This window comes from Hemiscyllium ocellatum, chromosome 11 (assembly GCF_020745735.1).
Source record: "Hemiscyllium ocellatum isolate sHemOce1 chromosome 11, sHemOce1.pat.X.cur, whole genome shotgun sequence".
Classification (NCBI taxonomy): domain Eukaryota; kingdom Metazoa; phylum Chordata; class Chondrichthyes; order Orectolobiformes; family Hemiscylliidae; genus Hemiscyllium; species Hemiscyllium ocellatum.
Genome location: NC_083411.1, coordinates 1,908,020 through 1,935,795, shown reverse-complemented (window position 1 = coordinate 1,935,795; position 27,776 = coordinate 1,908,020). Strand labels below are relative to the sequence as shown.

General features: G+C 42.1%; 1 protein-coding gene across 1 annotated transcript in view; it reads right to left on the bottom strand.

Moving 5' to 3' along the window:
• LOC132820350 (transmembrane 9 superfamily member 2-like) overlaps positions 1–27,776 on the bottom strand; it is a 120,439-nt gene that overhangs the window by 82,363 nt on the left and 10,300 nt on the right. The window contains exon 2 of the mRNA XM_060832387.1: positions 19,113–19,180. Coding sequence (XP_060688370.1) covers positions 19,113–19,180 — 68 coding nt within the window. The remainder of the gene's footprint in view (positions 1–19,112; positions 19,181–27,776) is intronic.

Genomic DNA, 27,776 nt, shown 5'->3' with positions numbered 1-27,776 from the left:
GGTTCTGGGCAGAGTAGACAGTAACAAACTGTTTGCACTCAAAGGTTTCAAGAACTAAAATGTACAGATTTAAAGTAATTTGCTGAAACAATAAATGTGATGAAAGACAAAATACTTTCACACAGCAAGTGGTTCAGGTCTGGAATGCACCACTTCTAAGTTGGTAGAGGCAAATTTAATTGAGGCATTCATGAGGGTAGTAAATTATATTTTTTTTAAAAATGTGAAATAATGCACAAGGTAGTGGGAAAATGGTCAGGTGGGTTGGCATAAATCCATGTTGCTCAGTCAACCAGTCCAAACATGACAAGTGACAAGTTTTCTGTACTGTAACAATTTTCCATGATGCTTGGTGTACAAAAATAGTAGATGTGTTAGAATTAAAAATATTATTACTTCAGCTAGTTCAAGTCCAGCAGCAACTCAGCTCTTCATCAAGCTGCATCTATACAGTTCCCTCCCCCAGATCAGTTCAGACAGGCATGACAGTGAGCAGCAGTGAATAATCAAAGACTGAACAACAACAAGCTGTAACCTCTCAGTAGCTTGGTTTGAAAATGAAACAGCTATGCACACATCACTCCATATAAAGCTGGTAAAAATGATTTTTAACATGTACATCATAGATTTGTAGCATGGTTACAACACAAGGGAGGTCTTTTAGCTGATGACATTGATGCTGGCTCTCCGTTGAAGCAGCTTGCTGTGTCAATGTTTTTCCTCAGGGAAATTTTCTCTGCTCAGTTAATGAGCTACTTCTCACAAAAACCTTGATTTGCCTCCAACACTGTACAGATCCAGTACAGGCTGCAGGACATTGGCTTGCAGTCTTCTTCGCTGTTTTTCAGAAGTAAGTTGAGCAAACCAGCATTTTTTTTTAAACGTATGTTTGGACTTTAATCAGTAGGCAGAGAACAATCATCTGATAAGCACAATTGTCCTGCTTGGTAATATTTAACAAGCTAGGTGTTGCAAAAGTTGAGTGTAGTGGTAGCATTTGCACAAATTTGAACGTGCCAAGAACTATGCAAGCTACCAACTTAAAGAATTATATCAAGCTTATAAAGTTGCTTCTCTATAAATGGAATAAGTTTGAGCTTTGCACTGTCAATTATCTAAGAGTCTGGGAAGTTCTACGCTCTCCACCAACTGGCCAAAGCTTTGCCATGGGGAAAAGCAAAATCCACTTGCCAACCAATGAGCAAAAAGGTAAAAACATGACTGCAGATGCTGGAAACCAGATTCTGGATCAGTGGTGCTGGAAGAGCACAGCAGTTCAGGCAGCATCCAACAAGCAGCAAAATTGACGTTTTGGGCAAATGCTCTTCATCAGGAAATGCAGCCTTTTCTGCTGGAGAATGCCTGAATTATTTAAATTCGGCATTCTATTACCTTCCCTGATGGATACAGGGCAGAAAGCTTCAAGATTAGAGTCACAGATGCACAGGATGGAAACAGACGCTTCGGTCCCTTCCACGCCGACCAGATATCACAACCCAATCTAGTCCCGCCTGCCAGCACCCAGCCCATACCCCTCCAAACCTTTCCTATTCATATACCCATCCAAATGCCTTTTAAATGTTGCAATTGTACCAGCCTCCACCACTTCCTCTGGCAGCTCATTCCACACACATACCACCTCCCCCCGCCGTGTGAAAACGCTGCCAATTAGGTCTCATATCTTTCCCCTCTCACCCTAAACCCATGCCTTCTAGTTCTGGACTTCCCCCTCCCCAGGGAAAAGACCTTGTCTATTTATCCTATGCATGCCTTTCATAATTTTGTAAACCTCAAGGAGGTCACCCCTCAGCCTCCGCCGCTCCAGGGAAAACAGCCCCAGCCTGTTCAGCCTCTCTCTGTAGCTCAAATCCTCCAACCTGGCAACATCCTTGTAAATCTTTTCTGAACCCTTTCACGTTTCACAACATCTTTCCAACAGGAAGGAGACCAGAAATGCATGCAATATTCCAACAGTGGCCTAATCAATGTCCTGTACAGACGCAACATGACCTCCCAACTCCTGTCCAATAAAGGAAAGCATACCAAACGCCTTCTTCACTATCCTACCTACCTGCAATTCCACTTTCAAGGAGCTATGAACCTGCACTCCAAGGTCTCTTTGTTCAGCAACACTCCTAAGGACCTTACCATTAAGTGTACAAGTCCTGCTAAGATTTGCTTTCCCAAAATGCAGCACTTCACATTTATCTGAATTAAACTCCATCTGCCACTCTCAGCCCACTGGCCCATCTGGTCCAGATCCAGTTGTACTTTGAGGTAACCCTCTTCGCTGTCCACTACACCTCCAATTTTGGTGTCATCTGCAAACTTGTCTCTTATGCTAACATCCAAATCATGTATATTATGTTTCTTTTTTCAGCACTGTAATAAGTGGATATACAAATTCAGGAGAATTCAAAAGATGTCGGAAATCAGAAAAAAAATGTTGGAAACACACATCAGGCAACATTTGTGGTGAGAGAAACAGTTAACATTTCATGCACCATACATGCTGCCTGACCAGAGTATTGTCAGTGTTTCCTGTTTTTATATTAGTTGCAGAACATATTTCTGACAAATGACTTGGACATAACATGAATACAATTAAATAATGGTTATATTTTAAGCAAAATAGTCACCTCATACAAGCATTACAATTGCTCAGCAGGAAGAAGCCAAGCTTCGGAAGTTCTGACGAAAGGTCATAACCCAAAACGTGAACGGATTGTATTCCATGGATGCTGTCAGACCTGAGATCTTCCAGCAATTTGAGTTTGTTTCTCATTTCAAGCATCCACAGTTCTTGATTTTTGTTTTAAATTTAGGAATCATAAAATCTGTACAGTGTGGAAGCAAGCCATTTGCCCATCAAGTCCACGCCGACCCTCTGAACAGCATCCCAACTAGACCCACACACTACCCCTGTAACCTGGCATTTCCCATGACAAGCCCACCCAAGTCTGCACATCCCTGGACATTATGGACAATTGAGCATGGATTAGTGGTGCTGGAAAAACGCAACAGTTCAGGCAGCATCCTGATGAAGGGTTTTTGCCCAAAACGTCAAGTTTACTGCTCCTCGGATGCTGCCTGAACTGCTGTGCTCTTCCAGCACCACTAATCCAGAATCTGGTTTCCAGCATCTACAGTCATTGTTTTTACCTACAACTGAGCATGGCCAATCCACCTAACCTGTACATCTTTTGACTGTGGGAGGAAATTGGAGTACAGGGAGGAAGCACATGCAGACACAGGGACAGTGTGCTAACTTCATACTCAACAATCAAGGTATTTTTTCCATGTGTAATTTCAGTTACATCACACTGAACTTTTGCTATAAATTCTGTGCCCTCCACTATCACATGATGAAGGAGTGGTGCTCCAAAAGCTAGTGCTTCCAAATAAACCTGTTGGACAATAACCTGTTGGACAATAACCTGTTGTGCGATTTTTAACTTCACAGACAGTAGCCTCTAGATGGAGTCGAACTTGGGTCCCTGGCACTGAGAGGCAACAGTGTTAACCAATAGGCACCGTGCCACCTAGCCTCATGACTAGGTGAGTGTTACTTGCAATGCAGTGGCTGCTGTAATGACCAAGCAATTGTGGGATTATTACATGCACACCATACTGAATCACCAGATCACAATAGTTCACATGCTGTGACATTAAAACTGAGCTACCAATGCACTGACACTTAGTTTTGATTGTCTGAAACTAGTAACGAATTAGGAGAAAGTGAGGACTGCAGATACTGGAGATCAGAGCTGAAATTGTGTTGCTGGAAAAGCGCAGGGGTCAGGCAGCATCCAAGGAGCAGGAGAATCGACGTCTTGGGCATGAGCCCTTTTTCAGGATGCCTTCCTTGAAGAAGCTCTCTTCCTCCCTCTACAATCTCGTGCTCGTTGGATGCTGCCTGACCTGCTACGCTTTTCCAGCAACACACTCTCAGCTCTGATCTCCAGCATCTGCAGTCCTCACTTTCTCCTAGAAGGTTTTAACCTACTGCGAATCCTCTTGCAAGGATGCCTGCCCTGAAGAAGGGCTCATGCCCAAAACATCAATTCTTCTGCTCCTCAGATGCTGCTTGACTTGCTGCGCTTTTCCAGCAACACATTCAACAGTAATGAATTGCCAGGGTGGTTCCTCATCATCACAATCCAGTGAGTATCGTTACCAGCAAATTCAAGTGAATACAGTACTAACCACACATGCCTGAAAATCAACACGTAGAATTTTCAGGTGCAACAAAAGATGAATCCAAGAAACAAAATCGATGGAAAGGGAATTAACAGGAAATCATTCATACAGGAATATCACGTAAAAATGCATGCTAATTAGAAGGTAGGCCATTAAGCACTGCAAAGCTACTCTGCCATTCACTAAGACAGCAGCTGATCTGATTGTAGCCTCAAATCCATATTCCAGCAGAATCCTGATAACCTGTGGACAGTGAAGAGGGTTACCTCTGATTACAACAGGAGCTGGACCAGATGGGCTAATGGGCTGAGAAGTGGCAGATGGAGTTTAATTCAGATAAATGTGAGGTGCTGCATTTTGGCAAAGCAAACCTTAGCAGGACTTATACACTTAATGGTAAGGTCCTGGGGAGTGTTGCTGCACGAAGAGACCTTGGAGTGCAGGTTCATAGCTCCTTGAAAGTACAGTCTCAGGTAGATAGGATAGTGAAGGTGGTGTTTGGTATGCTTTCCTTTACTGGTCAGTATTGATTACAGGAGTTGAGGTCATGTGGCTGTACGAGACATTGGTTAGGCCACTGTTGGAATATTGCGTGCAATTCTGGGTCTCCTTCCTATCAGAAAGATGTTGCGAAACTTGAAAGGTTTCAGAAAAGATTTACAAGGATGTTGCCAGGGTTGGAGGATCTGAGCTACAGGGAGAGGTTGAGCAGGCTGGGGCTGTTTTCCTTGGAGCATCAGAGGCTGAGGGGTGACCTTATAGAGGTTTACAAAATTATGAGGGGCATGGGTAGGATAAATAGGCAAAGTCTTTTTCCTGGGATTGGGAGTCCAGAACTAGAGGGCATAGGTTTAGGGTGAGAGGGGCAACTTTTTCACGCAAAGGGTGGTACGTGTATGGAATGAGCTGCCAGAGGAAGTGGAGGAGGCTGGTACAATTGCAACATTTAAGAGGCATTTGAATGGATATACGAATAGGAAGGGTTTGGAGGGATCTGGACCGGGTGCTGACAGGTGGGACTAGATTGGGTTGGGATGGCTGATCGGTGTGGACAGGTTGGACCGAAGGGTCTGGTTCCATGCTGTACATCTCTATGACTAACTCCTTGCTGAACAAGGATTGAAGCATGTTGTTTCCACTACTTTTTCCAGGAAGAGCTTCAAAGAGTCAGACATATAAAGCAGGAGACCACCATTTGGCCCACTGAACTTCCACAGCTTAGAGAGGTACAGAATTCCACAGGTTCACCATCTTCTGAATGAAAACATTCCCATTTGTCCTGAGATCATGAACCCTCACCCTGGACTACCCACCCAAAGAAAATATAGTTCCTGCATTCAGTTTGTAAAGTCCCGTCAGACATTTAAACATTTCAAATGGTCCATAAGAAACAGGAGTGGGAGTAAAGCCAAAACGGCCCATCGAGTCCATTCCACCAATCATGACTGATGGGCATTTCAAAGCCACTTACACTCTCTCTCCCTGCATCCCTTAACTCATTGAAAGACTAAGAATTTATTAATCGCTGCCTTGAAGACATTTAACGTCCCTGCCTCCACTGCGCTCCGTGGCAATGAATTCCACAGGCCTACTACTCTCTGGCTGAAGTGTGTCCTCATTTCTGTTCTAAATTGACCCCCCTTTAATGCTAAGGCCGTACCAACTGTCCTAGTATCCCCGCCTGATGGAAACAAATTCCTAGCGTCCACCCTTTCCAAGCCATGCATTTTCTTTTAAGTTTCTATTAGATATCCCATCAACCTTCTAAACTCTAATAAATACAATCCCAGGATCCTCAGCCGTTCATTGTATGTGAGGCCTACCATTCCAGGGATCATGTGTGAGAACCTCTGCTGGACACGCTCCAGTGCCAGTATGTTCTTCCTGAAGTGAGGCCAGAATTCTAAATGGAGCCTAACCAGAGCTTTATAAAGTCTCAGAATCACATCACTGTTTTTACATTTCAACCATCTTGATATAAATGACAACATTACATTTGCTTTTTTAACCAAGGACTCAACCTGCAAGTCAACTTTTAGAGAAGCCTGTACTAACACTCCCAGGCCCTGTTTTACTTTGGCTTTATGAATTTTCTCACCGCTTATAAAATATTCCATGCCAGTATTCTTTTTCCCAAAGTACATGACCTCGCACTTGCTCATATTAAATTTCATCCGCCATTTCCTGGACCACTCTCCTAAACTGTCTAAGACTTTCTGCAGCCTCCCCACCTCCTCAGAACTACCTGCCTGCCCACCTAACTTGGTATCATCTGCGAACTTCGCCAGAATGCCCCCAGTCTCTTCATCCGGATCATTTATATATAAAAAAGTAAACAGCTGCGGCCCCAACGCTGAACCCTGCAGGACACCACTTGTTATCAGCTGCCATTCCAAAAAAGAACCAGTTATCCCAACTCTCTGCCTTCTGTCAGACAGCCAATCCTCAATCCATGCCAGTAGCTCACCTTGAACACCATGGGCCTTCACTTTGCTCAGCAGCCTCCTGTGAGGCACCTTTTCAAAGGTTTTTTGGAAGTCTAGATAGATAGGTAACATCCACTGGGTTTCCCGGGTCTAACCTACTTGTTACTTCCTCAAAAGAATTCTAACAGGTTTGTCAACACAATCTCCCCTTACCAAATCCATGCTGACTTGTTCTATTTCAACCCTGCACTTCCAAAAATTAAGAAATCTCATCCTTAATGATGGATTCTAGAATTTAACAACAGAGGTTAGGCTAATCAGCCTATAATTTTCCATCTTTTGTCTTGATCCTTTCTTGAACAAGGGGGGGGAAACACAGTGATTTACCAATCATCTGGAACTTTCCCTGACTCCAGTAACTTTTGAAAGATCACAACCAATGCTTTCACTATTTCTTCAGCCACCTCCCTCAGAACTCTAGGATGTAGTCCATCAGAATTAGCCACTAGGATACATGAACACCAGCTAGCCACAAAGACACGACTCCCTCTCCCTCATAGCCCAACATGAAAAAAAACACCATTTTGACTGGGACAACACATCTATCCTGGGACAGGCTAAGCAAAGACATGCCAGAGAATTCCTAGAGGCCTGGTACTCCAACCACAACACCATAAACAAGCACATAGATCTAGGTGCCATCTATCAACCTCTCAGAAAACGAACAGGAAATGACATCAACACAAACCCCAGGAACCCCATCCAGGAGAAAGCTATAAATAGAAATCAGGAGACAACAGCTTCGCTTCACTTGGAGGGCGCCACTGATGATGTTACCTAGCCAGGTAATGAAACGTCTGGATATCAAACCTACAGCTCAGTGAGCAAACCTACACCCTAAACCTCAACCTGAGCTACAAACCTTGCAATTTCTAATATTACAGCTAGCGTCCCTTCACATTTGATCCTATCCTTCCTTATTTCCCTCTTTATTATCCTCTGTTTATGTTGCCTTCCCAATCTTTTGATTTCCCAGTGCTCTTGGCCATTCTAAAGGCTCTTTCTTTTTCTGTGATACATTTCCTTTGTCAGGCATAATTGTCTAATCCACCCCTCGGGATAATCTTTCTTCTCTTTGGGATGAACCTCTGTACTGTCCTCAATTATACCCAGAAACCCGTCTTCCCCACTTGGCTCTGCTTCCAGTTAATTTCGATTAGTTCCTCTCTCATGTCCCTGTAATTACCTTTATTTAACTGTAACACCATTACATCCGATTTTGCCTTCTCTTTCAAACTGCAGACTGAACTCTACTATATTATGATTGCTGCTTCCTAAGTCTTCCTTGACTTTAAAATCTTTTAAAAAGTCTGGCTCATTACATAGCACTAAGTCCAGAATAGCCTCCATCACAAGCTGTTCCAAAAAGCCATCCTGTAAGCATTTCATGAATTCCCTTTCTTTGGATCCACCGACAACATAATACATCCAGTTCACTTGCATATTGAAGTCCCCCATGGTCAGAGATATTGTTTTTCTGACATGCCCTATTTCTTGGTACATCTTGCACCCCTGGTTCTGACCACTGTTGGGAGGTCAAACATTTTTGCCTTTGTGGTTCCTCAACTCCACCCACAGACTTCACTTCTATGTCATTCAGTGCCAGAGATTTAATTTCATTCTTAACTAACAGGGCAACCCCGCCCCTCACCTCTGTCTTTTCAATAAATTGTAAGTCCTTGGATGTTAACTGCCAGCCCTGAACCCACGCAACCACGTTTGTGATGCCTACTGCGTCGTAATCATTCACGATGCTTTGTGCCGTTAACTCATCTACTTTGTTACAAATACTACGAGCATTCAGGTAAAGCACCTTAATGCTGGTTTTCTTATCCTCATGATTTCCATCACCTCTACCCAAGATATCCTTCCCTTTTGCTTCATTCCTAGTCTGCCTTCAACTTAAACCCTGCACACAAGCTAATCTGCTGCTTACCTTTCTACTTGACTCCATTCTCCCTGTCACTTTCCCTCGACTCAAGAATTAATGACCACCTTATTTATCCTTTTCGCCAGAACACTGGTTCCAGATCAGTTCAGGTGGAGACCGCCCCATCAGTACAGATCAAAAGAACAAAAAGAACAAAAAAATTTTACAGCCCAGAAAAAGGCCCTTCTGCCCTCCAAGTCCGAGCCGATCCAAATCTACTGTCTAAACCTGTCGCCCAATTCCTAAGCATTGGTCTCCCTCTGCTCCCCACCTACTCGTGCATCTATCCAGACGCATCTTAAACGAACCTACTGTGCCTGCCTCTACCATCTCTATTGGCAAATCGTTCCAAATGCCCACCACCCTCTGTGTGAAGTAATATCCCCCTTAAACTTTCCATCCCTCACCTGGAAAGCATGACCTCTCGTTATTGAATCCTTCACTTGGGAAAAAAGCTTGTCTCTATCCACCCTGTCTATACCCTTCATGATCTTGTAAACCTCAATCAGGTCACCCCTTAATCTCCTTTTTGCTAATGAAAACAATCCTAACCTACTCAACCTCTCAGTTAGCACCTTCCACACCAAGCAACATTCTTGTAAACCTTCTCTGCACCCTCTCCAAAGAATCCACATCCTTTTGGTAATGTGGCGACCAGAACTGTACACAGTTTTCTAAATGCGGCCAAACCAAAGTCTTGTACACTTTTAACATGACTTGCAAGCTCTTTTACTCAATACCCCATACAATGAAGGCAAGAATACTTTATGCCTTCTTGACCACTCTATCCACCAGTGCAGCAAACTTCAGGGTACAATGTACCTGCACTCCCAGATCTCTCTGCCCAACTTTTCCCAAGGCTCTTCTGTTCATTGTATAATTCGCTCTAGAATTAGTCTTGCCTGAATGCATTTGTCTGGATTGAAAATCATCTGCCACTGTTCCAACCCAACCCAACTCTCTACCCTATCTACATCCTCCCGTTTTCTGAGTCCCTTAGTTTTGGAATCGGGGCGATTCCAAAACTGATGCTAATGTCCCAGGAAATGGAAACCCACTTTCCCAGACCAATGTCTTAGTCACATGTTTACTTCCCCAATTTTCTTATTCCTATGCCAATTAGCACGTGGCTCAGACAGTAATCTGGAGATTATGACCCTTGAGGACCTGTTCCCCAACTTCCTACCTCGTGCTCAATAATCCCCAAACAGGTCCTCCTTCCTAGCCTTTGTTGTTTGTGCCAAAATAGACCACAACAACTGGATCCTCTCCCTCCCTCGACAAGGCAATAGTTAGACCACACGTGGAACACTTAAAAGAGTTTTGGTCCCCTTATTAAAAAAGGAGATATATACTGGCATTGGAGGTAGTCCAGAGAAGGTTATCTATATTGTCTCATACCCAAAAACACTCAGTCTTGAGGATTGGAGTGCACTTATTGGGGTTTTGATGAATGAGAAGTTACTTTATGGAAACAAGATTGAGGGGACTTGACATGGTAGATATGGAGAAGTTGTTGCTTCTTGTGGGAAAGTCAAGGACCAGAGGGCATAATCTCAGAGCAAGGGGTAACCCAATTAGGACAGAAACGAGGAGTTTCTTCAAAGGAAAATGAAGTTATGGAATATTTTGTTAAACTGCAGAAGATTGTCGAGGCTGGGTCATTAATTATGTTCAAGGCAGAGATGGATTTTAAACAGTCAAGCAATCACGGGTTATTTGGAAAAGATCAATCACGATTGCTCTGAATAATGGGACAAACTCAAATGGACTGAAAGGCCTAATTTTGCTCCAATGACTTATGGTCAAAACTGCACACTAAGTGTGGTCTCAACACAACCTTATATAGCTGCAGCAAAACATCCTTGCTCATGTATTCAAGGTCTTTCACAATGAAACCATTAACCCTCCTAACTGCTTGGCCCTTTGAGAGAAAGAGTTTTGCTGGGTGGCCGAGTTTTAAAAAGTCACCGTAGTTCTGAATTCATCCGTAAGAGAAAACATTTTAACATCTACCTGTTTATCCCCTTAGTATTCTGTATTTTTCAAATACATCACCTCTTATTCTTGTAAACTCCAGTGAACACAAATCTAGCCTCCCAATCTCTCCATGCTTGGCAACCTGTACATTCTCTTTAGTTTGGAGGAAGTTTACCAGACTGTCATAATTAACTGATTCCAAAAACATTTGCAGGACTCTGAGAAGAAAAAAAGAGCACAGGCTGAAACTAACTGATTAACTTTTTCAAAGATGATGGGCTAAATGGTTTCCTTCTGTGATGAAGGAAGATCATTCACTAAGATAGACACCAGCACCAGAGACCCAGGTTCGATTCCAGCCTCAGGCAACCGTGTGTGGAGTTTACACATCCTCCCTGTGTCTGCGTGGGTTTCCTCCGGGTGCTCCACTTCCCTCCCACAGTCTAAAGACGTGCAGATCAGTTGAATTGGTTATGCTAAATTGCCTGTAGTGTTAGGTGTATTAGTCAGAGGGAAATGGGTCTGGGTGGGTTACTCTTCAGAGGGTCAGTGTGGCCTTGTAGGGCCAAAGGGCCTGTTTCCACACTGTAGGGAATCTAATCTAATCTGGTGGAAACTAGAGTTTTTTTAAAGATGTGATTTGGCCAGATGACATTCAACCTTTCAGGCCATTTATTAGATTATTTAGATTATTTACAGTGTGGAAACAGACCCTTCGGCCCAACAAGTCCACACCAACCCGCCGAAGCACAACCCACCCATACCCCTACATTTACCCCTTACCTAACACTACGGGCAATTTAGCATGGCCAATTCACCTGACCCGCACATCTTTGGACTGTGGGAGGAAACCGGAGCACCCGGAGGAAACCCACACAGACACGGGGAGAACGTGCAAACTCCACACAGTCAGTCGCCTGAGTCGGGAATTGAACCCGGGTCTCAGGCGCTGTGAGACAGCAGTGCTAACCACTGTGCCACCGTGCCGCCCCTTATACAGGGAGAATGCACAAACTCCACACAGACAGGCACCCAAGGACTGGAATTGAACCTGGGACCCTTGGTGCTATGAGGTAGTAGTGCTAACCACTGAGCCACCACGTCACCCTTCTACTAATTTATATTAGTAGCAACATAGAATTAATATGACAAAAGATGGATTGATATTACCAGAGAGACTTGCGGCAGCTGAAGCAGCCAGAAAGTCCAGAGATGTGAAGAGTCTACCAAACTCCATGGCAGGGTGTTTTTTTTTAAACAAATCGTGCTTCTGATCGGTCAGCTGACCAAATTGTAAAACTTCCCAAAAAGCAGGGGGACTACAGCCAGGGACCTTGCAAGATGATTCGCAGCAATAAAATTAGATCGAGCTCATTTTGTCTTCAGTGAATGATTCAAAAGTTGTGGTTTGTGCTCTGAAAAAGAGTTTTGTCCATCCTGAGGTGGAGGATTACAGCCAGTCTTCATCATCTGGGCGTGCAAATGTTAGGTTTAACTGGCCAAACCTAAGAATCAGATGGTTATGGTCATCTGGTCCAGAGTGTGTAGTGTATACAGTTATAAAATGAAAACCAAGAGAATTATGAAAATACATTCATTATTCTGCATATTGCCTGGTTCCCAAATATCATATTATACATAAAGGAGTTTAGAGGGGGCTGAGAACAAATCCCAAAAAGCAACTTTCTGAACACTGAAAATGAACTCTGGAGAATGCATAAGTGGCATTATCCAGAACAAGCTCCTTGGAAAATAACCTCACGTCCTGGAAGTGGGCAGCTTATGATCTTTATCAGCAAAATTGTGAAACACAACAACACAGCATTATATTTGATTGACGCAAAGTTACTATGCCCGAAGCATCCAAGCAGTATCACTACAGTTCTTGAACAGTAATTCCATATCCCAATTTATTTTCCAGCATTTAAAACAAAAACCACAAACATTTTTACTCTTATAGCAGGTTACAGCAATATTTTGCTTGAATGATAAAGAAACTGGAGGAATCAAATTGCGATGGTCAAACTGGACGTTACCCGAATTAAACACGTTTTAAAAAAGATTTCAAAAGATCTGAACATTGTCATTTGAACATTTTTGTCCTATGAACCAAGTAAAAGACAGGCCTTTCAAATTCCTGAGCATTTAGCCAAAGTTCTCTTTAGAATCCAACTTCAAAATATCCATGTAGCAAACACTAGGAGACAGAGTTGTCAGTGACCAACAGAATGCACTGGATAAATGTGAGGTGACACTTGGGCAGAGCAACCAAGGCAAGGGAATACACAATGAATGGTAGGACACTGGGAAGCACCAAAGACTGGGGGGACCTTGGTGTGCCTAAAGCTATCAGGACAGGGGAGTAAGTCTGACTGGGGCAGCATATGGTATACTTGCCTCTATTAGCTAAGGTATTGAATTTAAGAGGTAGCTATGCTGGAACTGTACACAATATTGGTTAGGCCACATCAGAGTATTGTGTGCAACTCCATAATCCGTATTATAGGAGGGATATGATTGCACTGGCGAGAGAGTGGAGGAGATTTCTCAGGATGCTCCCTGGGTTAAACAGCTTCAGTTATGGCGAGAGATTGGACAGACTGGGGTTATTTTCCTTAAGAGGATGCATGATTGAGGTATATACAATTGTGAGCAGAGGTAAGGTACTCAAAGAATTTTTTTCGCTTGATGAAGGGATCAAAGAGCAAGGGGCACAGACTGATAAAGGTCAGGGACAAAAAGGTTTAGAGAAGATTCCAGAAAATTTTTTTTTTTTAAAAACCCCCAAGGGAGTTGGCAATCTAGAATTCACAGCCTGTAAGAGTGGACAAGGCAGAAATTCTCATAACATGCAAGCACTATTTAGATGTGCACATGCAATGCCAAGGTTTATGGGACAAGCGCTGGAAAATGGAATTAGAATAGTTTGGTAGTCGTTTCTGACCAGCATGGACATGGTAGACTGAAGGACCTTTTCCTGAGCTTTACATCGATGACTAAACAAAAGTGAAAATGCAGTATTCCTTAAATGGGAAGAAAAAGAGAGATCTTAAGCAATAAACTTCAGACTTTTAAGTCAAAGGATTTGATTAAGAAGCAAAAACATGGACCAAATATCAAGTAGTTCTAAAATCATTTTACATTCTTCAACAACATGTGGGTGTTGGTGGGCAGGTCAGCGGGTCCAGTGCAACTATCACAAATCAACCCTACTTGTACATTCCATTTCTCTTGCAATAAATTGTATTCCATTCGTATTTCCAATCACTTGCCGTACTTTCATATCCAGATCCCTCTGTACCAGTTCTGCAATTTCTTTCCATTTAAATAATATGCTGGTTTCCCTTTTCTTTCCAAAAGACAGGTTCACATTTTCCCACATAGTACTCACTCTACAAGATGTTTACCCACTCATTACCTATTTGTAATAAATCGAAAACTCCTTACACCCTTGCCACAACTTACTCTCCTACCTTCCTTTCTGTAATCAGCAAATTCAACAACCAAACCATCAATCTGCTCATTAAAGTCATTGGTATTGATTATAAAGAGTTTAGTTCCCGAGCACTGACCCTGGTAGCATTCCACTCATTATATCTAATCAAAAAAAAGCCTATTTAGGACAACGATCTGTGACATTATCTAACCAATCCTTTGCGCATGATAATGTTAGCCCTAGCATAACTTCACTAACTTTTGATATATAGTGTCTTGAGAAAGTCCATGTACACCCACATAGATACTGAAATGAGACAAAACTGTACATAGAGATCATTGAAGAACAAATCATTGGACAAACTCGGCAAGTCTGGCAACATCTGTGAAGAAAACGGAGTTCTATGTTCTGAAGGAGACAGGATTCAAAACAACCTCTTACTTTCTCTCCAGACCTGCTGAGTTTCACTGGTAATTTCTGTTTGTGCCATATATACTAATTCCCATTTATCAGCTTAGAACTGACTTAAAAGAACTTCAGGATGGTTGGCAAGATATCCCTCTAACAAAACCATATTGATTACTTGATTGAATTAAGACTTTTAAGATACCTTGTTCTAGGCCAAACACAGATTCCAATTTCCCCAAAACAGATGTTAGCTAACTAACTTGCAGTTACTTGCTTTTGGTTTTCCTCGCCAAAAGGAGGCATTATTTTTGCTATATTTCAATCAGATGAGACTTTCCTAAAATCTGGGAAACTCGAAGGCATTTCCTATTTTGCTGACAGGATAAAGTCCACCAGCATCCAGGGACCTGTTGGCATTCAGATCTAATCATTTTCTTATTACTCTTCCCAATTGTTTGAAATTAGTCCCTCCCTTTTGTTATCAAGGTACAGTACGCACCTACAAGAATGAAAGCTGGCAAGGACTTAACAAGCGCAGAGTGTGCTGAAAAAAATTAAAATGTAACATTTGGCTATGAAGCAAATAGCTGAGTTGTTTTGGTAGACAACAAATTTGAATTTAGCCAGTTTAAATTTTGCCCCAAGATACCAAAGTCCAATCAAATTTGAATTTTACTATTTTGACAACATCAAACCAATGAGAAGATCCGATGTTTTAGGGTATAAAAATTGGGCATTTTGAACAGTTGGTTAGAGCAGCAAAGAGCACCAACAAACAGACTGCCTGCAGAACCACTCTTTGAAAGGTACCTGCTCATATGAAATCTGTGCAGCAGAAGACCAAAGAAATGACCCAGAAAAATCTAGAGGAAGATACAAAGGAGAATCGACACCACTGGTTTTGAAATCTGAATTTTTTGTAAAACCTTATCAAGGTGGTTTTTATCAGATCAATATCATGCTGTAGAGTGGGAGATACATAAATTGTCAAGACAGAAGGAAGATGATGGTGTAGATATAGTTATTTGATTTTTTTTAGTTAAAGAACAAACTTATTTTTTTCTTTAAATAGTGGAATTTGGTAGTTCTTTCTCATGCATACTTTTACAGATTACGAGGCAATCAGAGCTTTTCTGAGAGTCTGGTTTAAATTACCAAAAGGGTACCCAGCATTGTTACATTTTCATCTGTTGATTTGCAAGTATTTCTACTGTTATTTGTGTCTCTCACAGTGAAGACTGGCAAATACTTATTTAATTCATATGCCACTTCTCTTTTCATTGCTAGCTCCTGAGACATACTTGATTCAAAGTTACTTGCAAATAAATCTGAAGTTTATCTATTTATTTTCTTAAAGTGTTAAAATGACTAATTAGATTTTATTTCCAACTAACTTCCTCTCATACCTTGATTTTCCTTTATTCCTATAAAGATTCTTGAAATTTGAAAAAAATTCTATCCAATCCTTCACTTTTTCTGTCAACTTGGTGGGATCTTTGACCTCCTTAGTCCGTCAAGGATGCTGCATCCTTCCCTTACAGTGTGTGTGTCTCTCTCTCTCTTTGAAAGCATTATTGCTGAAATGTAATGTTTCCAAAATATCTGCCACTGAATCTCAACCGACCTAAAATTTAACCAACTGCTTCTTGAGATCCTACATTGTTTTGTTTTGGCCTCAACCTCTTTGAGGTGGGGGGGTGGGAGGTGTAATGAATTCCACAGGTTTACCATTCTGGGTGAAAAACTTCCTTCTCATCTCAGACGTAAATTTTTCTCTTATCCTTAAACTCTGGTTCTGGACGACTTCACTATCAAGAACATCCTGCCTGAATCTAACCTGTCTAGTCCTGTTAGCATTTTATAGGCTTCTAGGAGATCACCCTTATTCTTTTAAACTTCAGGGAAAACAGTCTTAACTGAATCACTCTTGTGGCAATCCGGTCTTCCCAGGAATTTGGTAAGTCTTAACTGCACTCCACTTGGATTGATTCCTTACAGTGTGGAGAAACAGGCCCTTCGGCTCAATAAGTCCACCAACCCTCAAAAAAATCCCACCACAGACCATTCCCCGACCCTACATTTACCCCTGACACCTTAACACTATGGGCAATTTAGCATGGCCAACTCACCTGACCGGCACATCTTTGGACAGTGGGAGGAAACTGGTGCACCGGGAGGAAACCCATGCAGACACGGAGAATGTCTGTGTGGAGTGTGCGCGGTTGCCCAAAGTGGGAACCGAACCCAGATCCCTGGCGCTGCAAGGCTGCAATACTAACCACTGAGCAACCATGCCACCCATTTATACCAAGAAAGCTCATACAAGGAGACCAAAACTGCACAAATGTACGAAATGGGGCCTCACCCATGTGCTGTATAATTGCACAACGACATCCCAGCTCCTGTACTCAAATCCTCTCATTATGTAGACCAACATAAATGCCTTCCTTAATGCCTGCTGCAATCGAATGCTTATTCTCAGCAACTGGTGAAGAATTTCTACTTCATGAAACCATGATGACTGTGCTCGATACACTCACCATTTTCATTTACCAACTTCAGCAATTATCATAGTACCTCTTCATTGTTATTCATAACTTATCTGGTCAATATGGTCAGGCATGCAATAAGAAACCATCGATTTAAAATTGTGACTAAGATAGGGAGGAGAGGAGTTAAGCAACAAGCATGTCATTGCAAATCATCTCTAAGCCTATAACTCACTGCCAACACAAAGTACTATTTCTAAAAGGGGGATTTTTCTCTCGTGTGGGGTTGCAGAAGAACCCAACCATTGCATTAGAGAAGAACGACCTGTACTTCACATTCCAGCGACAAGTGAAGAGGCGGACCACATACATCTGCTGTTCTACCTTTACACAACATTATTGCAATTATAAAAAGGTTTGCCTCGAGGCTTTTATCCACCAAATTAATGTTCTAACTACAAACCTGACAACAACCTTTAGTCAAAGATTCCATCGTGATGTCTCCAGGCCAGTCCACATCCAACAATACTCTGTTCATATTCTAACAGCTGAGATAGATTGCACCACAGTTGAAAATGTGTTGCTGGTTAAAGCACAGCAGGTCAGGCAGCATCCAAGGAATAGGAAATTTGACGTTTTGGGCATAAGCCCTTCATCAGGAATGAGAAGTGTGCGCCAAGCAGGCTAAGATAAAAGGTAGGGAGGAGGGACTTGGGGGAGGGGCGATGGAGATGTGATAGGTGGAAGGAGGTCAAGGTGAGGGTGATAGGCTGAAGTGGGGTGGGGGGGCGGAGAGGTCAGGAAGAAGATTGCAGGTTAGGAGGGCGGTGCTGAGTTGAGGGAACCGACTGAGACAAGGTGGGGGGAGGGGAAATGAGGAAACTGGAGAAATCTGAATTCATCCCTTGTGGTTGGAGGGTTCCCAGGCGGAAGATGAGGTGCTCTTCCTCCAACCGTCATGTTGCTATGGTCTGGCGATGGAGGAGTCCAAGGACCTGCATGTCCTTGGTGGAGTGGGAGGGAGAGTTAAAGTGTTGAGCCACAGGGTGGTTGGTCCGGGCGTCCCTGAGGTGTTCTCTGAAGCATTCCGCAAGTAAGCGGCCCGTCTCCCCAATGTAGAGGAGGCCACATCGGGTGCAGCGGATGCAATAGATGATGTGTGTGGAGGTACAGGTGAACTTGTGGCCGGTATGGAAGGATCCCTTGGGGCCTTGGAGAGAGGTAAGGGAGGAGGTGTGGGCGCAAGTTTTACATTTCCTGCGGTTGCAGGGGAAAGTGCCGGGAGTGGAGGTTGGTTTGGTGGGGGGTGTGGACCTGACGAGGGAGTCACGAAGGGAGTGGTCTTTGCGGAACGTTGATAGGGGAGGGGAAGGAAATATATCCCTGGTGGTGGGGTCCGTTTGGAGGTGGCGGAAATGACGGCGGATGATACGTTGTATACGGAGGTTGGTGGGGTGGTAGGTGAGAACCAGTGGGTTTCTGTCTTGGTGGCAGTTGGAGGAGCGGGGCTCAAGGGCGGAGGAGCGGGAAGTGGAGGAGATGAGGTGAAGGGCATTGTCGATCACGTTTGGGGGGAATCTGCGGTCCTTGAAGAAGGAGGCCATCTGGGCTGTGCGGTGTTGGAACTGGTCCTCCTGGGAGCAGATGCGGCGGAGATCAAGGAATTGGGAATATGGGATGGAGTTTTTACAGGGGGCAGGGTGGGAGGAGGTGTAGTCCAGGTAGCTGTGGGAGTCAGTCAGTTTGTAGTAGATGTCTGTGTTGAGTCGGTCGCCTGAGATAGAAATGGAAAGGTCTAGGAAGTGGAGGGAGGAGTCTGAGACAGTCCAGGTGAATTCCACAGCAGCCAAAAACAATTCATAATGTGCAAGGAAATTAATTCACCCCATCTCTTATTAATGGATCATTTAAGAAACACCAGGGTTTAGATCCAGATACATAATTTTGCAAAAGAATTCTTCCTTGGACCATACCCTATGGGCCAAATGTCAAAAAATCATGGATTAGTTTGAGATGTATTCCTCACAAACACAGACTAACAAGCAAAAACAATATCCAGGACAGAGAAGGTAACTAATCAGCCATACTTTTGGAACAACTATGAAATGGTTATGCAAAAATGTATTCAAATATAGACTAATTTACATTAAATTATTAACTGATAAATTCTTAAATGTACTTACACATCATATTCATATGGTAAGACAGATTCCACAGAGTCCAATCTGTTTACAAATACTTCAATGTTTGACTGAAAATAAAATAAATCCGTTTAAGTATTTGCATCTGAGATCATCAACAATTCTACTGCTGTATCCAAATTACCATTTTGCTGAAATATCCAAGCTTCTCACCAAACAATACATGAGGGAAATAAATAAAGGATAAATTCGAGGTCATGCAGTCTACTTATTCAAAATATTACAATTCACACAACATTTATCGTTTACACAAACACACATCATCTGCAAAATTTAATACAAACAAAGAACATTTTTATTTGTAAAGCTTTTGATACACTAGGGCACAATACTATTATGGCTTCCCATTTTTTCATACACATCGAGACTGAACAGTATACAAGAAAGTTCATCATAAAAACACGAACAGAAATAGACCATTATACTCAAATTATTCCTAGTCATTTTGCCTGAAGTGGGCAGCATTTCACCCCGAGTCTATGCCCTCCGGTCCTACATGGTCTCCAAAAGGAGAGATAACCTCTCTACTTCTACCTGGTTACATCCCTTAAGAATTGTATAGGTCTGGTAAGGTTCCTCTCCTCCTTCCAAACTCAAGTATAGCTCCAACCTACTCAAACTCTCCTCAAAAACATCTCTCCTTGTCCAGAATCAACCTAATGAACTCAAGACTACTTCCAAAGTCAGTATATCAATATTATGACCTCCAATGTCAAGCATTCTTATTGCATTAAGTAGCTTCATTTGGTACAGCTTATGGAATTGCTTTGGATATCCAAATATATCCAAACCTTACTCGGAAAACTATATTGCTACATGATACTTTCCTTACCACTTGCCGCAGCCTCACTGTTCAAGTGCAAATAAGGAGGGTCATGGCCTTGACACTCGGAGTTGGAGAAGTTACAAATCACACACAATCAGTAAGGCTGCATGTTCAGTCCTTACTCTGTAAGGATAGATAAAACCTCAGACTTTAGATTGTATGACGTAATAGAACAATGAACTGAACAAAGTATTATGCATATCAACTTGTAGTCAAAAAAAGAAAGAAAATATGCTTTGAACAATACCAACAAAATAGTCTTCTTAAGGTGAGAGATTACAGAATTTATGCCACAAAATGTGTTGAAACTGACGTAACAGTGAGATAAGGTAAGTAAAGCAGAGAAATGTTATGATAAATATTCCAGTTTTAGGTCCATGACTTATTAACAGTTTTGATAAAAGTTTGAGAAAAGAATCAGTTTCCACTGACAGGAGGGTCCATAATCAAAGGACACAGATTTAAGATGATTGGCAAAATAACTTCAGAGGTTTTTGGACAAGATGATCTCAAATACATAGGCTGAAAGCAAATTTAAAGCTACACTTCGAAAGAGAATTGGATAAATCCTGGAAAATAGACAAATTAACAGGGCTATTGGAAACAGCAGGGAATGGACGAAGCTTGGCACACTGAGTCAAATGGCTACCTTCCCTGCTCTACGAGAACACTAAAAATAGAAGTCAGAGCAGAGCGTTCAGCCAGCTCCACCATTCGATAAGACTGCACCTGATTTGTTGCAATGTAATTTTCATGCACTCTGTATTGCTTGATGTTTTTAATATTACAAATCTATCAATCTCAGTCCAGAACATACTGAACTACAGAGCCTTTGGGATAGAGACTTCCAGAAACTAGTCGCTGGGTGAGGAAATTCTTTATCTCAATCATAATTGCCCTGTCCCTTATTCTCTTATTTTAAAATAGTGTTCCGTGGCGCACTCGATCTTTCACAACTTTCCCATCAAAAAAAAGGGAAATGCCCTTTCTGATGAGCCTTTAAAGTTTCCTAATTTCAATTAGCTTAGACATTGATAACTGATGCCATTTAACACCGTTTTATAATCATCTCATTGTAAGACGGGGAGGTATGGTGTAGTGGTAACGACATGGAACCAGAAATCCAGAATTCAGGCTAATTAATATTCTGTGGACAGGAGTTCAAATCCCTCCACGGCAATGGTAAAACTTGAAAATGACTTCATATTGATCGATGTAAAAACCCATCTGGCTCACCATTGTAAAATCTGCTATTTTGACCTAAATATGCTAAGTAACAGCAGCAACTCAACGACTGTATTCCCTGGGCAATTAGGGACATTATATCATAATGTCCATGCCCCATGAGCAAATAGAAACGTGTAAATTGAATCATTTTTGGACATAACAGCAAAGACATCAAAACTGGATCAAACTCCAACTTCCATCAATGTCATGTTCTGCACAAAGCACTGAACTTGAGCATTCTAGGTTAAAAACACTACCAAAAGAGAACAATTTCATGGCCAAAGTGTAATCCCAGACGGTGTTCAGAACACTTTGAAAAGTCGTGATTTTGATATATATAGACCCTAACCAAACTATTCTAATTAGGAATTTAGATGGTTTTTGTCTCGAATAAAATTTGCTCCGAGTCACTTATTTGTTTAAATTCATTGTCAGAGTCATACAGCAGAGTAGCAGGCCCTTTTGTCCATCACTATCTACCTGCGCTTGGTCCACCGCCTATGCCATGGCATTTTGAGTACTGATCCGGATACCTCAAAATGAGTATCTGCCTCAAGATACTACCCTTTGAGACAGTACATCCTATAATTCTACCAGTCTCTGGGTGAATACATTCTCTCAAACCATTGCTCCTCATCCTAAACCTTTGCAATATAGTCTCAGACATGTCTGCCATGGGAAAAGAGTATTGTGAAAATCTTTTTGTTTCCTCCCATAATTTTGCATACCTCAATTGAATACCCTCTGTGTCCTTTGTTCCAAGAAAAACAAACCCAACCTACCCAAGCTCTCCTCATAATAGATTTAATCCTATGCAACATCCTGGTGAATCCCAGTGCAACCTTTCTGGTGGAATTGTGTCCTTCCCACAGTGTTGCAACCACAATTGCACCTGAGACCTAAACAATGTTTTATGAAGTTGTAACAAGGCTTTCTTACTTCGATATTCTACGTGCTGGGAGGATGAAGGCAAGCATCCTGTATGCCTTCTTCACCACTCGGTGGTGAATTGCTGCGAAGTCTGGGCTAAGAGCAGGTTCCAGAAGTATGGCTTTGCAATAGCAAAAAAAAAGCTTGGATATTCGATTCTTGAGCCCTTGTACACGAATACATCAAAGAGGAGTCACTGCACAACAGGTTAAATAAACATAACTCAGCTGGGTACTGAGTCATCAACAGCCCCTTATATAAACAAAATACACTGATACTTGGAACCTGAAGGAACAGAAAAATACGGCAAATACTCAGCAAATCAAGCAGCAGCTATTTCTTTTTAATCATTCACAAGATGTGGATGCCATCAGCTGATGTGGGTTCAATACTCTAACAGGGATGGCAGTGGAACAACAATGGCAGGTATTTTTGGATTTAATGCAGAAGGTGCAGGATCAGTTCATCCTAAGGGGAGGCTGGGTGGCCATGGCTAACAAGGGAAGTTAAGGACTGTACAAAGATAAAAGAGTAGTAGTATAACATAGCAAAGCTGGAGGACTGGGAAATTTTCATAATTTAGTTATTCTCCGTTGCTCTTTAAAAGATGAAATGACAACTCATTTGGCTAGCAGTAACAGGGTAGGTCAGAGTCAGCATAGATTTACAGATTGATAAATCTGGAATTTTTTGAGGATTTAACTGTGAAGATGGACAAGGAAGAGCCGGATAGTGTACCTGGACTTTCAGAAAGCCTTTGATAAGGTCCCACATAGGAGATCAGTGAGCAAAATTAGGGCACATGGTATTGGGGGCAGAACACTGACTTGGATTGAAAACTGGCTGGCTGACAAAGCAAAGAGTTGTGATAAACAGGTCCCTTTCAGAATGGCAGGCGGTGACCAGTGAGGTACCACAAAGTTCGGTGCTGGGACCACAGCTGTTTACAATATACATTAATGATATAAATGAAGAAGATTGGAGCGACTGGGCTTGTATACACTTCAGTTTAGAAGGATGAGGGGGCTTCTGATTGAGACATATAAGATTATTAAAAGGATTGGACACTCTAGAGGCAGGAAGCAAGTTTGAGCGGATGGGTGAGTCCAGATCCAGAGGACACAGTTTAAAAATAAGGGGTAGGCCATTTAGAACAGAGTTGAGGAGAAACTTCTTCACCCAGAGTTTGGTGAATAAATGGAATGCTCTGCCCCAGAAGGCAGTGGAGGCGACAAGTCTCTGGATACTTTCAAGAAAGAGATGGTTAGAGCTCTTAAGGATAGTGGAATCAAGGGTTATGTGGAGAAGGCAGGAACAGGATACTGATTGAAGATGATCAGCTATGATAATAATGAATGGTGGTGCTGGCTCGAAGGGCCGAATAGCCTACTCCTGCACCTATTGTCTATCGACAAGCATTTATAGAGACAGAGTTTACACCAAGTCTGCATCCATTCCAGTGAAGCTTTCATTGTTGCTCAATAGATGCTCTCTGATCTGATGTATTTCCAACAAGGCCCCACCTTCTCAACCTTGGTATTCCCTCCCCAAGGCAGAGAGACCCTCAGACTAATATCAGAATTATCATCTCTCACAAAGCAGTCTGGGACTATGCTTGCTTCCATGTATTTCCAATATGGTTTTTATACCCATAGACCCTTTATTGCTCACTAATTTAAAAAAGAACAAAGGCTACTTGGAACAGAATTACTGAAATTTATTGGTTATTTAAGGAATCACTAAAATCACGAAATCAAGCTACAAGGAGTGGTCACAAATGTGAAAATTTGTTTAACCACAAATTGCTCGATTTTACCTGTTTGTTAAAAGGAACATGCAGAGGTCCCATTAAGAAAACTATTGCAATCAAATAGTCTTTAAAATCAATAGCAATATATTATTCTTGCTAACTTAACTCTACCTCTTTCTAAAACTCCCACACACAGAAGCAGACACACTAACAACTATGATAGGTGAAGAAGCAAAACAAAAATAATTCAGCACTGATCTGGCACCAGTGTGGATGAGTTGTTTTGGCTTTCTTCAGACAGTTTGCTAATCAAATTATAAATACCCCAATCCGGTCTTTCATTCACTAGCTGAGGATGCACCTTTTCAATACTTTTGAAGGCAGTTTTTTTCCCTTTTGATGACAAAGGAATTTGCAGAGCCAACTGTTTGAAAGGGAAATGGTGAGTGAAAACACCCACTGGGAGATTGTGCTACTAATTAGCAAAGGAGGGACAGAAAGAAAAAAGGTGCTCTCTCATTAGAGGCTGCAAGCTTCCTCTGCATTGTCTACATACAAGGCTCTGGTCAGTGACCCAGGGACCACTCGAGTGGTTGTTGCTGTGCTGAGCTCTGAGCCCATAACAACGTGGTCTTATTGAAAAATATATTTTTTTAAAAAGGGTAAAAGAACAAGCCTGGAATTTACAGGACAGTGACCCTGACATCTGCTATCAATAAAGTGAGACATTATCCTGAAAGAAACCATGGAACATCATGGAGTATCAAGTTACCAGGACTTGTAATTAAGTCCTCAGTGAATGGTACCAAAATAACAACTGGCAGATTAATTAAAACCTCTGATCTAAGTTAAACTTTAAAATATAATTAAGTTCATTATGAGCAAAATCATTTGAACTAACTTGTTTTTCCCCCCAAACTATACATTATCAATCTTATTAATGAAAATAACAACAATCAATGAAGTAGGTAGGCAGGAACACTAAGATAGGAGAAAGTGAGGTGCCCGAAACGTTGAATTTCCTGCTCCTTGGATGCTGCCTGACCTGCTGCACTTTTCCAGCAACACATTTTCAGCCCAGGAACTCTAAGATACTCCATGGATGACGGTAAAATAACTGGGGTCACGACTAAGACAGTGAATCCCAGTAAATTTTTTTACAACACATCCACGATGGAATTATAACCAGGAAGGCCAGCAGAACTGGGAACTATATGGCCAAAATTATTTTAAAATCACAGCCAAGACTTAGCATATACGAGTGGGCACCATGCAATTCAAGATCATTCAAAAAATTGCAAAGAATCAGTGAACAGATGGCATGGCCCTGGACTAGCAGACTTAGGCAGACCCAGGAACAGATCAACTCGGAGATCCTCCCTCCAACTTGCTTATAAGTTTAGGGAAAAGAGGAAGCTTTTCTGGTAATGAAACAAAGGAGCTGGAATTCCAAAATAAAAAAAAATTTCAGTAAGGTCACAAGATAAACATTTCCTAAGGCCTGTGACAAGACCCAAGAGTGTGTTTGATGCTACACAGTGCAATATACACCAGAGTTTTTGGAAGGATCCCATTGTGAGGTGTTGCCGCAGGAGATTCTCTAGCCTCTACTAGGCAACATTTTTGCATATCGCCCGTAAACATCCTCTGCCACAATATTGGTTCCACAATATGTGTTATTAGTACAGTTACTTAGCGTAATGTCAATACAGTTAGTTCATCTTTTGATTCCTGAGACATCAATTCCCCTACTCCTCGGATGCTGCCTGACCTGCTGTGCTTTTCCAGCATAACTCTAATGTTGACTCTAATCTCCAGCATCTGCAGTACTCACTTTCGCCTCATCTTTTGATTAGTACAGGAAGTAGGTTTGGGTACAGTGGGCCAGTTGTTGACCACATCTGAGGCAATCATTGATGCCAAAAGCAACCCTGACAATGACAATGAAGTGTACCCAGCTTCAGCTGCTCACCAAATGGATAGGCTTGAGAAGCGGTTAGAGTCACTAAAGGAGCACACAAATGGAAGACAGTGTCACAGATAGAAGTTATTGAAATATGGTCACACCCAACGTCCAGGAAGATGGATCGAAGACCACTAGACAGGGCAGGCAATCAGTGCAGGAGTCCCTTGCCCCTTATTAACAAGAATTCTGTTTTGGATACTGATGAAGGAGTGGCCCAGATGACAGCTGCAGGAGACAGAGCAGTGGCACCATGACTGGCCCTGCTGTAGGGAGAGACAAAGTGTAATAGAGCAACAGTAATTGTAGATTTGATAGTCAGGGCAGAGATAAGCACTTCTGTAGCTATAAGAGATCTCCACGATGATAGGTTGCCTTTCTGGTGTCAGGGTCATGAATGCTTGAGCAGGTACATTAGACATTCTGAAGTGGGAGAGTAAACCGACAGAAGTCGTTGTCTACATTGGCACAAATGATAAAGGTTGGAAGAATGACAAGGTCTTGCAATGACAATTCAGGGAGTTGGAGTAAATTAGAAAGCAGAACCTAGAGAGTAGTAATCGCAGGATGACTCCTTGTGTCATATACTGAGTCTAGAAAGAGAGGCAGAATATAATTGAACACTACATTTCCATGACTTAGCTGAAGAGCTGGTGTAAGAGGGAGGGCTTCAGACATACATCATTGGCATGTCTTTCAGGGCAGACGGGACTTGGACAAGGACGATGAGTTGCACTGAAACTGCAGAGCACCAATATCGTTGCAGGGAGATTCTTCTGTGCCACTCAGGAAAGTTTGAACTAGTGCGTCAGGGGGGTGGGAACCAGAGCAGCCGGCCAGTAAGCATAGACTCAAATTCTTCCCCGATCTCTAAGGTAAATATAGTCAAAAGGAAGAGAAGTCAGGGAGAAGCTGCTGAGCTTGATGGAACTGGAGGTAGGGACTGTATTTGCTTCTGTGCAAACAGTATAACAGCTAACATAGATGAACGTAGATCCTGGATTAACACTTGCAAGGATTTTGTCGTTGCTACCTGCGAAACTTGACTGAAATGAGGACAGGATTGGCAGCTTAACATTCTGGGATATGGATTTTTTTCTTAAAAAAGACAAAGGTGGAAGCAAAAGTTGCATTACTGGTTAGGGAGCATATCACAGCTGTGTTGAGGAAGGACATCCTGGAGAGATGTTGCAGCAAGAACAAGAAAGGTGCAATCACAATGTCAAGATTGTACTACAGACCTCCTAGTGTAAGATATAGGAAGATTCGGAAAAGATGGGAAAGCTTCAGGGTTGCTGTGGTGAGTGACTTCAATTCCCCTCATATTAACTGGGATTCCCTTAATGCCACGGGTTCGGATGGAGAGCAATTTGTTAAGTGTCCCCAGGAAAGGTTTCTGAAACAAAATGCGGATAGTCCAAATGAGGCAGGGGACAATATTGCATCCAGTATTGGGAAGTGATCCCAGCCAGGTGATCAATATTTCAATGGGAAGCATTTTGGGAACAGTGATCATAATTCCATTGGTTTTCTGGTACTTATGGATAAGGACAACAGCAAACTTTGGATGAAAGTGTTAAATTGGGGAGGAATTGAGGCCATTCCTGATGGAGATGAGAATGTGTATAAAGTTGTGCAGGTAGGGAAAGAACCAAGTTTTGGGTTGTGTAAGACAAAATGCTCAGCTTTCATGACAGAGATCAGATAACAGCTGAAAATGTGTTGCTGGTTAAAGCACAGCAGGTCAGGCAGCATCCAAGGAACAGGAAATTTGATGTTTCGGGCCAGAGCCCTTCATCAGGAATGCAGATAACAACTTGCAATAAACAATGAGGTGCTGGAGACAAGGACAGTGGTTTAACAAGTGAAAAAGCATTCATTACATAAAGCCATTTAATAAGACAAAGAAGCATTCAGTATGTAAAGTCAGTTAACAAGGTGAAAAGTATT